The 14,036-nt window shown below is 53.2% G+C and overlaps 1 protein-coding gene across 3 annotated transcripts in view; it reads left to right on the forward strand.

Annotated features, from left to right (window-relative positions):
* The first annotated feature begins 1,103 nt into the window (after positions 1–1,103).
* LOC114050648 (ubiquitin-conjugating enzyme E2 E1) overlaps positions 1,104–14,036 on the forward strand; it is a 68,695-nt gene continuing 55,762 nt past the window's right edge. Inside the window, exons 1-3 of one of the 3 annotated variants that reach the window (XM_027872493.1) lie at positions 1,104–1,158; positions 1,892–1,983; positions 10,354–10,404. In XM_027872493.1, the coding sequence (XP_027728294.1) occupies positions 1,943–1,983; positions 10,354–10,404 (92 nt within the window). In that variant the 5' untranslated portion in view covers positions 1,104–1,158; positions 1,892–1,942. Of the gene's footprint in view, positions 1,159–1,793; positions 1,984–10,353; positions 10,405–14,036 lie in introns of those variants that run through there. The other 2 variants (XM_027872491.1, XM_027872492.1) reach the window with 2 other exon arrangements.

Genomic DNA, 14,036 nt, shown 5'->3' on the forward strand with positions numbered 1-14,036 from the left:
TGCAGGTAGGACACTCAACTGGGACTGACCCCTCGGAGGTCCCAACCGGCCAGAGGCTTCCTGGGTTCAGCGCTATTTCCAGAGGTCGGGCAGACCTGCTGGTAAGGGCTGGGCAAGAAGGAGGTTATGTTTGGATCCAGTCGGCCTTTCAGGTTGGGTGGAAGCGGCTGGTCAGCCCAGCCATGGCGAAGCGGCCTTTCCTGGTTCCCCAGTCTGCCACGAAGCCGCCTCTCCGCTCCGGGTCCACGGTAACTGGAGACACCGTTGCCATGGGAAATGATGGCACCTCCAAGGCCGTAATTCACAGTGGCCCAGGGAAATGCGGCTGGCTGCCCGTGTACCCCACTGTGCTGGGGCTGGTGCCTTTACAAGGGGGCCCACAAAGACCGGGGAGCCTGGGAGATACTCTGTGCTAGCTCCACGCTGAAAAGGAAGCTCAACGTCTGTGAAATGCCCAGTGTGGCCCAGAACGGCCGGGGGTCGGGATGACTGTTTACCTGCACAGCCCTAAGGCCGTGGCCGAACAGCTCTCACCCCCATCAATTTCAGCACCGGGCCGGCCCCCCACCCCACCCCACCCCACCCCCACCCCACCCCCCACCTGCACCGACCCCGACCTCGGTCCGGCGGCTCCCGGCCGACCGCCTCGGGGCCCGGTCCCGCCGCCCGCGGTGCGCGTCTCCAGCCGGCCGGCCGTCCACACGTGCACGGCCGTGGGCAGCCCCTCTCGCCCGGCGCCCCTCGGGCTCCCGGCGGGCCGGCCGTCGGGGCGGCGCTCCCACGTGCGCCGTGGCCGCCCCCGTCGGGCCGGAGGGGGGGGGCTTGCCCGGAGGAGGGCCGTGCGGGGCTGCGCGCGCGTGAGTGTGAGTGTGCGCGAGTGTGGCCGAGGGAAGCCATTGCCTGTTTAATAGTTGCTGTTGCAGCACTTCCGCTTCTGTGCCAGCGAGCGAGCGAGAGACACGAGTGGCCAGGCCCAGCCGCCGCCGCCGCAGCCCCGGCGGCCCGAGCAGCGGCAGCAGCGGCGGGAGGAGCGGGCGGAGCGGCGGGAGGAGCGGGGCGGCGGCGGCGGCGGCGGCGGCGGGGGGAGGAGCGGCGGCGGCGGCGGCGGCACCCGCGGCGGCCCCGGCCCCGAGCAGTCAGACACAAAGAGCGGGCGAGGTACGGTCCCGGGGAGACCCCCGCCCCTCCCCCACGCCGCGGCCCGGCCCGGCGTCCAGCCCTCCGTGCCGCGGGCTCATTGTTACTGCTCCTCTGTGGGGTCGGGGTTCTCCCCCGCCCCGGCCCTACACCCCGAGTTTGGGGGGGGGGGGGGGCGACGCCGGCATAGCCCCGGACCCCGGAGCCGGCTCGGCGGCGGAAAGAGGGGTGGTCCCGGGGGCGGGGGCGTAGTTTGTGAGGTTCCACGGAGGGGTTTCGAGCTGGCCGCCCCGTCCCCCTCCCCCACATCGCGCACTCCGGCCGCCCCCGGCCCTCCCGAGTCGGCTCTCCCCCGCCGGATCCCCGGCCCCATGCGGGCTGTTTCCGTGGTGGGCGCCCCCTCCCCCTTCCTCCATCCTCCGGCTCTTGTCCCCGGCCAGGAGAGCCATTTAAAGCCCCCTCCTTCCCCGGACGTGATGGTGGGGGGCCGGGGGCCTAGCGAGGGAGGGGAACCGGGTCTCGGAGCGGTCGGCGGCCGAGCCGGCCCCGGGGGTCTGCGCGGCAGGGGCAGGCTCAGCCCTCGCCCCCAACTCCCCCAGGCGCCCCTCGGCCGTGGACACTTACCGGATGGTTTGTCTTTTCTCTGTCTCCCGCAGGGATTGTTGGTGGGGTGGGGGTGGGGGGGTTCGCTATGTCGGATGACGATTCGAGAGCCAGCACCAGTTCCTCCTCATCCTCATCTTCCAACCAACAGACGGAGAAAGAAAGCAACGCCACCCCCAAGAAGAAGGAGAGCAAAGTCAGCATGAGCAAGAACTCCAAGCTCCTCTCCACCAGCGCCAAGAGGTGGGTGCCCCCATCCCCCGGACCCCCACCCCGGGCCCAGCCCGCTCTCTGAAAACGGAGCTAGGCCCGGCCCGTTGTTATTGCCCCCCACCCCTCCCCCACCCCACCTCGAATCCTGTGGGGAGCTGACTTGGTCCTCACCTGGCCCGGCTTTCAAAACACCGACCTCCTAAATCAGATTTCTAATTACCTCTCTTATTTATAACCTCTCTCTGACCCTCTCTCAGTTGCCTCCACCCCGTCATCTGGATATATTTCCCAACAGCTTCATATCCACGTAAAACTGTGGTCTTTCTTCCTTTTCACCTGTTGCATGGAAGAATTTTTGAATATTGCTTTGTACCCATATCCAGCGTGATGAAATCATTTGCTGTTATCAGAGGGGCACAGACCTTACAAACTACAGATGGGGTCAAGAAAGCAAATAAGAAGGTATTTTCTGTTGAAATTAAAAAGGGTATTTTGATGAGTTGTCAAGAATTACAAGAAAGAAACTCCCTCTAAATGAGTTATTCCCCCCCCCCCTTTTTTTTGTCAAGAACTCTCAACTCATTAAATTTCAGGGAAAGCCTTTCAGCTTTTTTCCTGGCAATCCTATCTTTCCTGCTCTAAAGCCGTAAAACACGGTTTCTTTCCTTTCATGGTTTGCCTTGAGTGTAAATCTTTTCTTCTCTATACTGTTCTTACTTTTCCCCCCCTCTCTTAGCCTTGTGCCCTGTCAGCAGCTACTCCTTCTCCCCATCATCTCTTAATATGATCTTTTAATTCTCCTTTGCTATTGATCTTTAGCCATTCCACAGGAGCCCTCAGATAACACTTTGGGAAATATTTCTAATCAAACTCAGTTATAAAGAGGTAGACTCTTGACCACAAGGAGGACAGGAGGGAGATAAGTGTCTTGGTTGGACTAGGGTGAGTCCTTTGGAGAAAATTAAAAATGAAATGGGCTGTTTGATCTTTGATTTCTCTAGTAAAGAGGCGATTTGTTTGAGAATTCATTATTCTGGTGCTCTTCACTGACTGGAATCTGGAATAATTGGGATCTAGGAAGCTATCGTCACCCCAACAATAGGCAGTTGAGACAAAGCTCATGATGTAGTAAAAAGACCTGAGTCCTCAGCTAGCTTCCTGTAAGCCAGGTGGCCCCTTGGGCAGTGGCTTTTAACTTCTCTGGGCCTCAGTTTCCTGGTTAGTAAGATGGGGATAATGATATCTGCCCTTCTTCCCACAAGGGGTGATTATGAGGATCCAAAGATTTTCATGTGTGTGAAAATACAGGCAGTATAAGGAGTTGGTGGTGGTGGTCATATGTGCCTCAGCAAGGTTGCTTATCACCAGGTGGTTCTGAAGTCCCCAAGGTTCTCCTTTTGGCCTAGTCTGGTTAGGAGTGAGAGCCAAGGGTGGAGTGGGACATAGAGACCACATAGGACTGATTGCCCTGAACCTCTGAGATAGTCTTGGTGCAGTTCTGATCTTCAGGGAATGCTAAGGGGCCACTTGTATTTCTTTGACTGAGGCAGAAACGGACCTTTGGGGATGGGGAGGGCCGTGTCTTTGAATAGTTGCTTCCTCATTTTGTACTTGGGTGAGCATCCCTATTATACAAGGATAAAAAGCAGGCCGAGGCAAGTGTGACAAATGCAGGCTAGGCTACGTTTAGGGTCAGTGAATTACAGAGCAGACAGGCTATGGTTGTTTTCCTAGGAGACAGAATTGGTTCCTTTGAGGGAAGAAAGTTGAGCAAGCTCCTTTACTTGGGAATGATAGGGAAATGAGGTGACTTTAGAGGGGGAAAGGAGGTGGTCTAGCAATATATCTGGCATTTTTTGTGGGGGGAGTCCAGGATTTGTGATTTCTTTGGTATATGGAGTTCCTGCCGAGGGCATGCAGAAGAGAACAACTCTGGCAGCCACGAATGTTAAAAGGGTCACTCCAGGGTGTTGGGGGGCTAAATAGCTCACCCACAGTCACACAGCCAGTATATATCAGAAGCTGGACTGGAACATACAGAAAGGTGGAGTTGTCCATCGTATTGAAAGAGGCAGGATGAGCCTTAGGGATGGGAGAGGGAAAGCAAAGAGCCTTGATCATCCCAACATAGACTAATAACCACATGTTGGACAGTGGTTTCTTCCTAAAAGCCCAGATTGCAAGTGATTTTGGATAAGAGAGCTTGATGTCAAATAGACGTGTGTGAAAGCGACTCTGGCAAACACTTTGCCTAGTAGGAGGTAGGTGATGTGAATGTATGTCTCAGAGATGCGGAGGATAAACAGTTGATGGCTCTTTATTCTTAAAAGTAACAACTGTCTAGTCTGTGATGTTAGCTAAAATTGGGCTGGCAGGGAAAAAGCTAATAAGTATTTCCAAGTGTCTTGAAGTAGGGAGAAAGGCATTTCTGTATATAGACAGAATATTGAGTGTAGATAGAGGGGAATCCAAAAATCTTGATTCCTTACATTCAGAACTCTTAAGTTCAGTATTACTGTCAGATATAACACAGCTGATATTAGAGATTGAGAAGATGTTTTTTAAGGATAATTTAATTTTTTGAGGACGGTGGAAATGACCTCTGGGATATTGAAATTGGGGGTTCAAATATTTTCCAAATTCCATCCTCAAGTTTTCACTTATATTTTCATAACTCCCTGGGGAGGGTGTAGAGGAAGAGTCAGAATGGACAGATCCAAAAATCTCTTTCTAGAAAGTGAAAATAAAGGGTATCTATTATCTTTAGTGGGCTTTTTTTTGCGGGGGGGGGGGGGTTCCTACTTATTGAAGTGTTATTACTGAGATAGGTTGCTGTGGAGAAGTTGTTATAATGGTTTATAGAATGCTGGATTGGAAACCAGGAAGTCCTGAGTTCAGTTTCCACTACTGATCCATACTGGTTGTGTGACTCTGGACAAATCACTAAAATTCTCTGTTTCAGGCAACTCCTAAGACTGAGTTGCAGAGAAGTCAATGCTGACTTGCATTGGTGTGGGGAGTTTCCTGTACCTGTGAAATTGCCATCCAGTTGTATCTATCCTCTCTTATCCCAGTGAGAGTTTGGGTTTAAATCTGTTTCCCTGTTTGCAGCTATGTGACTTTGGGCACTTAGCTTCTCTGGGCTCAGTTTCCCCATCTGTAAAGTGGGATGACATTACTTGGATTACCTCATCTCTGAGGGCTGTTGGGGAGGAAAGCACTTTGTAATTGTAAAGCACTATATAAATGTAAGTTATTGTTGTTATTAAATGAGAAGGGGGTGGAATAGGAAGCAGTTTAAGGTGGGGACTCCAGGCCAGAGAGTGATAGAATTTTACAGTAAACAAAATCACAAATCAGACTTTCCCTTGCCAATTGCTTATGTAATAGTCTAGTTAACCAGAGGACAAAGGAAGCGAAGCAGCAGAATGTAAAAGAAAGATCTCTGCGTTTGGAGTCAGACTATATGCCCTGCCACTTACTGGCTGTGTGGCCTTGCTTGTGGAAGGCACTTTGAAAAAAACATCTCCCTGGGACTGTAGTTTCCTTACCTGTAAAAAGTGGGGTGGATTGGCCTAGGAAGGTGTTACAGGGACTCGCTGCCTTTGGCCTGAGTTACTAGCGGTGTGGCCCTGGGCGAGTCACTTGACCGGGGTCTCCCTCGATCTCCTCGTCTCCCCGGCTGGGATGAGAGGAGCTCTCGCTACGCCGAGATGGGATGCGCTTGGTAGACTCCGCAGCCCTCAGTAAACGGGACCCGTGGTTCCTGACATGGTCTCCAGGACGGACTGGCCCGGGGAGAACCAGCAGCTTCTCCGCAGCCTTGATGTGTGGGGACTGTGCGTGCGGAGCAGGGTGTGAGAGGGTGTGAGGCGCTGTGGGCCTGCAGAAAGGATCTGGGTCTGGGTTCGGATCTCACGTCGGCCCTCCGTGTGACCTTGGGCAAATCTCTGACCTCCCCGGGCCTCAGTTTCCTTAGCTGTCCCCCGAGGGCCCTTCTAGCTCCCTGACGCGGACTTGGGGAGGGTCTCTGCCCAGGGGGTTGTCTGCTGGTCTTCTGGAAGGCCCTTCCAGCCCGGAAGCCCCCTGAGGTGCCCCCCAGCCCTCAGCCCCCGGGGGTTGGGGAGGAGGACCCTGGCCCCACCCCCGCCTCCCTCGGGCTGCACCTGTGGGCACGGACCCCTCCCCTGGGGGAGGGGGAGGGGCGGGTCTCGGGCACCCGCGCCCCTGCCCCCGCCCAACTTCTCTTCCTCCTGCAGAGGGCGGGGGCGCGCGCGTGGGGGCGGCGGCGCGCTGGGGGCGGGGCGCGTGCACGCACCAGTCGGTCCTGCCGCCGCAGCTGGATGAAGCTGGTGCTGGAGGGGCTCCGGAGCCCGCCGCCGCCCCCTCCGCCGCCACGTCGGGGGTCCCCCTTGCCCCGCGCCACGGCCGGCGGGTCAGTGTGCCGATCCCTTCCGCCCGGCCCAGCTGCCGCCATGATGGGGTCCGGCCCCGGGACCCCCCTCGGGCCCCCGCCCCCAGCCGCGTCAATGTCAGTGCATGTCAATATCAGCCCGGCGGGGGGTCCGAGGGGGCCCGGGCTGAGGTGCGTGGCCGTGCGTCTGTAGAACTGTGTGGATGGCTCTGCTTTAGCATCCCCGAGTGAGTGACCCCGTGCATGTGCCTGGGACTGGGGGGGGGGGGGGGGATACACGTGTCAGTGTGTGTCTGAGTGTAACAGTGCTGGTGTCTGCGTCTGTATGTGACACGGTGGCCTCTATCAGTGTGCCCATGTTTGTGTGACACTCAGACCCCGAGGGGAGGCAAATGGAGCTCCTCAGCGGGGTGAGCTGAGGGAGGTGGGGAGCACCCCCCTTCATTTTATTGGTAAAGACACTGAGGGTGTCTGGGCCTTGTTGTTAAGTCGTGCCCCACTATTCATGACTCCATGTGGGGTTTTCTTGGCAGAGATCCTGGAGTGGTTTGCCATTTCCTTCTCCTGCTCATTTGACAGATGAGGAAGCTGAGGCAAACAGGACTAAGAGACTTGCCCAGGGTCACACAGCTAGCTAGTGTCTGAGGCCAAATTGGAACTCAGGTTCTCCTGACTGTAGGGCAGGGTTTCTATTCACTGTGCCACCTAGCTAGCTGCCCCTTGTTTGTGTGTTCCAGTGCATGTGCGCACGTGCCTATCTGGTTGTCTGAGAGCTATGATAGTAACTTAGATCAAAAAGCAGTGGAAACAGAAGATGGCCTATAGAATTCAGTGTTGAAAGGCACTGTAGGGTTCAGTGAATTGAAGGAACATTTTTAGTAAGCTGTCAGTCCTTCTGGGGGGGGAGTTTTGGGGGACAAAACTTCCTCTCTCTCACCTTTTTTTTCCTCCCTCTACCCTTCTCTCTTTCCCTCCCTCTGTCTCTCCCTCCTTTTCTCTTTCTCTTTCCCTCCCTCTCCCTCCCTCTCTCACCCCCATCCCCCGCTAGTTATGAGGCTTCAGGAGATCAGGGAGAACACAGAGGCCCAACCGTCAGCCCATCCAAGGGGACTGGCCCTGGGGAGCAGTGGGGTTATTGGCCTTGTCCCGGGGGGATGAGGGAGGATGGTTAGAATGTGGGTCTGCCCAAGGTGGGGAGGCTGGGATGATAGCTAGTAGCACCTGAGGACTTTGGGAGGGAATTGAAGTAATAGAGGGGAAGCACTCTGGGTGAAGGTGTTTGTTGGATGGAGAGCCGGTGATTACGGCCTGTTTGGTTTGAAGCCCTTGATAGTTGGGAGAGATGAGGGCTGTCCCTGTTGGGAAGGCTAGAGGGCTTTCTGTCAATGCTGAACCTGACACCTGGTTGTCTGGGGGTCAGAGTAGCAGAAAAGATAGCTTGGGTGTGGGGAAAGGGAGTGGGGTGTGCCTGCCTGAGGCTGGAGAAGGCAACTCAGGGTTTAGAATCAGGTACCACCTCCTTGGATGGAGGATGGAACAAACAGGTTGGGAGTAATACTCCTTATGTTAGGGGATGGGTGCTCTTGAGTAGAGGCTTCCATGGCTTTCCTTTTTAAATTCATTTTTCTGAGGACTTGCTGGGGATGGGAGGAAGATCAGAGGGACGTGGCCTGGCTTTTCTGGGGAGGGGGCTCACCCTGGAAATTGTCGCCTTGTCTGTTGAGCTGGGGTTGGGGGAGAGGCAAGAAATGGCTTCTCAGTGTGGTTGGCTTGGGGAGGTTAGAACGGTAGAGGGAAAAGCATTTCTATAGCACCAGCTGTATGCCTGGCCCTGTGCTTGCTAAGCCACTCTGCAAATGTTCTCTCGTTGGATCCTCACAACAACCACTTGAAGTAGGTAGCCTCATTTCACAGATATGGAAACAGAAGCCAGCAGAAGTTCAATGACTTGTCCAGGGTCCCACAGCTAGTAAATGTCAGAAGCTGGATTTCAGTGATCTTGCTGACTCCGGGCCCAGGGTTCCAGTCGCTGCATTACCAGTAGATAAGGCTGGAGGAGAACTAATAGGGGACAGAATCAAAGTGTCTAGAGCTGGAGGGAACCTTTCAGTCAGTCCAGTCAGTTCCTTTGCAGATGAAGAACTGTTCTTGACAGAGGCATCCTTGGGATTTGACTTCTTACATAGAGGTTTGGGAGTGGTGCACTTTTTTGAGGCCTCTGGCTATGAAGGGGTTTGAGAGGTTGGAGCGTATGGTGTCTGGTTTTTCTCTAGAGAGATTGTATCCCCACTGGGATTGAGGGGAGGGGAGACGGTGGGTTTTCTGGGGCACCTCTGGGTCTGGTGTTGGGGAGGATGTCAGGCTAGTGGCCTGCCTGTGGGGGTGGTGACCGCTCAGGGTATCCAGGAGTTAGAGCTGGAAGAGAAGGAAGGAAGTGTGCTCACTGTGCTGAGCTCTGAGGACACAGTAAGACTGCCCCTGCCCACAAGGAGCTCCCATTCCGATGGGGGGGACCCATAGGGAAGGCTTCCCATGGATGTCTGATGGGATCATTCAGGCCAGCCCTCCTCTTTCGCAGAAGTACAGATAAATGGTTCTGTCTGAGGCCCCACTTTGCCTTCCCAGACTTCTTATACCTGCTGGTCATCCAAGCCAGCTGCTTGCTATTCTTCTCATATGACTGACCATCTCCCATCTCCGGGCTTTTGTCCTGAAGGTGGCCCAGGCCTGCAGGGCTCTTCTGCCCTGACTTTGTGCTTCTTCTGTGTTCACTTAGGCACATATTTCCTTCCCACCCTCACCCTGATAGAACGTTCTTCCATTTTTAGGAGGCATCATGTGTGGTCTGGTTGTGGTGGGGTGACTCCACAGGGGGAGGAGGGAGGGGCAGGTGGTTTGTCTGGTGTGTTGTTGGGGCTCATTAGGCTGTGTCAGGAACTGGATGGGGGGAGGGTGGGTTAAAAATTCCAAGGACTGGAGAATTCAGAGCTAGAAGTGACTTTAAAGAATGTCCCTTTAGACCCCTTGGGGGGGATGGTTGGGTTTGGAGCCTAGTCCTGTGTGCTTTTTTCTGGAGAATGGTGCCCATGGTGGGGGGGGGGGGGGGGGGGGGGGGGGGCAGGGGTTGTTTTTGAGGATGGCAAGCTAGCCTTTAGAATCCATGGTGGAGGCGGGGTTGTGGGAAGGTTGTGTGTTGAGTTAGGGGGATTTGTAAAGGTGTTTATTTGCATTTGGGAAGGTGGGGACTTAGTCTTGCTGGGGCTAAGCTGTGCCCAGTATATACCTTCACTATCGGGAAGAGATAGTTGCCAGCTGAGGGGAGGGAAGAAGAGGTTTATTTTGTCTGGCTCAGGGTGGTGGGATGAGGGAGAGCCTAGCTTAGTGTAGTGGAAAGAGCAGGGAAGTTAATTCACATCCTGCCTGGGACCCTCATTAGCTGTGTAAACCTCTCTGAGCTGTAAAGGGGGTAATGCCAGCTGTACTTGGCACAGGGTGTTTTGACTACCCAAGGACATGTCTGTGAGCACTTTATAAACTTGAAAGTGCTCTGTAAATGCTCGTTGTCGTCGTTTCTGGCCGTAGGTGTGGAGGTCCTGATCATGTCCAGGTGTCCGGGAAGGCATCCTGCCCTTCCCAGCAGACCCTGGGAGGGGAGAGGATGAGTTCTGGCCAGACTTAGGTGGAAAGCAGCCGAACCGTAAGAAGAGACTGAGCCGGGGTCTGCTTCACACTCCCCTGAAATGGGCACTTCCAGTTATTAGCACAGAGGAACGCTTGAACTCCCCAGCTTCAAATGCCAGGGCGAGCTGAGGAAGCACGGACGGGTGGTGACAGGGAAGGCTTCGTGGCCCCGGGGGAGCAGCCTTTCTGGCCCTGGCTCTTCCCTGCCTTGCCGCGGTGTCTGTCCTGATGCGGGTGTTGTCAAAGGTGTTTGACAAAGACTTAACCATTGCATTTCTCTTTTTTTCTCCCTCTCCTGGGCTTAGGATTCAGAAGGAGCTGGCTGACATCACGTTAGACCCACCTCCTAACTGCAGGTTAGTTTCCTTCCCTTTTAAACTCAACCCTCCCCCTCTCTTCTCTGCCCCCTCCCCCCCCCCCGGGGGGGAAGGAGCTGCCCTTGTCCCTTCTGATTGCATGCTTTTGTTTTTGTGTGCTCTTGGTTAATGCTTGTCTTGGTGGGCCGTGGAGTAATGGCCTCGACTTATGTGCCAGAGGATCCCCTGGCGGGAAAAAAAGAAAAAAATTCAGTGCCTGTCAGTGTCAGCCCTGCGGGAATCTGAAATGGGATGCAGGGGCCGGGGTGTGCCTCTTACGGGCGGGAAGAGGGAAGAGAATGGATTTCTGCAGACCTTTTCCAGTCACAGTTAAGAGGTTTGTGTACTCTAGTTCAGTTCTGTGTCTTACTTTTGTCAGTGAGGGAAGATTGGTGTTCCAGTAACCTTGGCAGGTGACAGAATTAAATGAAATACTCTGAATTGCTAAAATCACTGATATTTAGGAGATATATAATATATAAACTATAGTATTATACATTGAATATATAATATATGATATTACATATATATTTAAACATTCTGACTGAAAGAAGCATTTGCTTTCATAAACGATTTTGTTGCCAGTTGTCTTGAAAGATTCAGCTGAGGGTTGTTTTCCCTTAGTTGCCCTAGCTGAGCTCTGTATGCTTGTATGTGTCTCAGTTCTGGGAGCTGTTTGGGACTGGCTCTCAGAGATTGGGTTGATTTCTTAAGTCCTTTTTCTTTTTAAGGCAATTGGGGTTAAGTGACTTGCCCAGGGTCACACAGCAAGTAAGTGTCAAGTGTCTGGTCTGAGGCCAGATTTGAACTCAGGGCCATCTGACTTCAGGGCAGGTGCTCTACCCATTGCGCCACCTAGCTGCCCCCTTAAGTCCTTTTTGATGAGCACTTCTGCAGCGGAAGGAAGGAAGGAAGGAGGAAGACTCGTTGACTTCCCCTAGTCTGTAGTAGAGTCAGAAGAACCCTCAGTGGGGTACCATAGGGTTGGAAGGCAGCTCCCTAGCTCACCCTGTTTAGACAGGAAGTGGCAACATCTGACCCAGCTCGGGCTTGGGATGGTGGGTCTGGGCTCTCAGAGCATGGCCTGGAAGAAGGGAAAATGGAAGTCAAGGGAGGTGTTGGAATAAAAGGCCACCCATATCAGTGCCCCTTCATAGTCTTCTGGGTGAATGAAGAAGACAGGAGGCATTTGACTTGATTAAAACCATGGGATGGCTTCCTAACTTGATGCGATTTACTGAATGTGTCTTTAAAATTGTACACGGAGTGGGGTGAACTCATGGGGGTAAGTCTGCCCTGCTTGGTCTGGGAGGTTAGGTCACTGCCTGAGTTCAAAATTTGCTTCTGCTGAACGGATTAGTAATTTGTAATCTAAACATCTTGTCCCAGAGCTGTCATCATTGTTTTTGTGGAGGACCATTGCCTCAAAACAGTCTCATCAGACTGTGCGAGAAGCCAAGCGGTTCTTGAGGGGAAGCTCGGTGACCGATAGGCGGTCCCTTCAGTTGGCCGGTTGAGTCCTCAAAATGTCACCCGGATGCACGGAGTTTGGCCGGTCGGTTGCTGCTGTTTGTTGGATCAGGTCCTGCTGATTTACATGGGGAGAGTTAAACACCGTGACCTCAGCCACACGTGTTTAGAAAGTAATCTTTCGTGATGGGCTGCTCAAAGTGAGAGTGTGGGGTTTTCCTGGGACCCCACCACACTCTGCCCAAGCAGTCCTGAACTTGCTTCTGAGGTGGATGGGCTGCTGCCTTCTCCTGGTGGTGGGTCTGTGCTATGGACTCCGTGTCAGGCCCTTTGTGTCCAAGACAGCCTCCTTGGGAGGTGACGCTGGGGGCATCCCTGGTGGCCACAATTTGTGAGGGGAATGAATGCTTTCTCTGCAGAGAACACAGACCTTTTTTTCAACTTACGTTAAGTTGTCTTTATAGAAAATGTGCTTTTTGTTTTGTTTTGAGAGAAATAAACAATGGTTTGGATGCTCTGTAATAAGAGTTGTTAGTCCTTCATACTTTGGGGGTAACCTTGAGGCAAACATCCACACATCCTCTGGGGGGGAGGGGTCACTCGGAGACCAGGTGTTAGTTTTTTTTTTAATGGATGTTCTGTGTTAAATCATTGTAGGACTAATCTTTTTAATCAGATCCTTTATTTTTAAACATTTGGCTTTTGACAATTTTAGTGTAAAAGCCTGTTTTATTTTTCAAGTCCTCTCTGGTCACTCTTGGTCTTTCCTGGCCTGGTCCTCAGTGTGGGGGCCCGTGGTTTGTTTAATGATTCTCATTTGGGGGCTTTGTCAGTGTTTGCAAAATGCCAACATGCAACTGCCAGAGCTATCATTCAAAAAAGGAAGTTCGAAGTGTTTAATGCTTAGTATTGCAAGGGCATTAATAAGATGTGGCTAATGAATAGGCTGAACTATTTTTTGTGAATGTTATAATTTACTTATTACTTTTAATCTTGATGTTGTAAGACATCATCCTTTAGATTTTCTGAATCACTCTGTTCGTGTATTGAGAAGAAAAGTACAGCACCAGCGCAGCGGGTGGGCATCTCGCTAGCTTGTGTCCCCACCGTGGGTTGGTCTCTTTTCTATCGGGTTGCCGGATCACTCAGGGATGAGAGACATTCCAAGCAGACCACCGTCAGTGTCCCAGCTGGCTCACTCTGCTAGTCCTAACTTAGGTTCCAGTGACTGTAGAACTCGCCAAGGCCTCGGCTGTCTCTGCTGTTCAGTCTCCTCACGACTTCCCCTGGCCCTGCCCAGCTCTCCCTCTTGCTACCTCCTCCCTGCTTCCTTCAAGACTCAGTTTGAACCTATGTTCTGCCCCTCCACAGCCTCCTTCCTCCCTCCTGTCCTCTCCAAGTCTGCCCCCTTTGCTCAGCTTCTGTCTTGGGTACACTGTCTCCCTCATTAGACTTCGAGCCCCTTGGAGGCAAGGACCGTGTTTTTACCTTTCCTTGTATTGTCAGTGTTTAACATAGTGCCTGGCACATAGTAAGTGGGTAATAAATGTTTGTGGACTGACTTGGAGTCAGAAGGATTTACTTGCTGTGTGACTGTGGGCAAGTAGGTCATTTAACATCTCTGACCCTCAGTTTCCTTATCTGTAAAACGGGGACGAATCGCAGCACCTACCTCAGTGGGGCTCATTGTGAGGCTCCCGAGAGATGGTATAAAACTCTTTGCAGACATCAAAGTTCTGTAGAAATGTTGATGATGATGATGATGATGCAGCACACAGACATGCCTCCTGTTACATTCAGAGGTATTTTCTTTATTGAGTACATTTCTGTTCCCCGACCAATCCAGGTAACACGCTAGGCTCTTCACCTGCCACTTCAGTCCTTTGTGCGAGGGGTGGCTTTCAGGGCTCTGTGTTTGCCCTGCCCTCAGCTCTGCTGGGATGGAGGCAGGTCTGGGGGGATGGGGCTGGGGTGGGATGGGAAGGTTGGTCACAGAGGAGATGGTGACGGGCACCAGCGGAGTGCAGGGCTAGGCTGCTCCAGAGGGCTCTTCTGTGCTGGCTGCCTTTCATCTTCTCTCAGATCTAGAGGGTATTGAGCACAGCTATCTCTAGGGTCCCTCCGAGTCTAATGCACAAACCTAAGGAGACGAGCAAGCATCA

Source organism: Vombatus ursinus, unplaced genomic scaffold (genome assembly GCF_900497805.2).
Source record: "Vombatus ursinus unplaced genomic scaffold, bare-nosed wombat genome assembly UNPS02014799.1, whole genome shotgun sequence".
In the NCBI taxonomy this organism is placed as follows: domain Eukaryota; kingdom Metazoa; phylum Chordata; class Mammalia; order Diprotodontia; family Vombatidae; genus Vombatus; species Vombatus ursinus.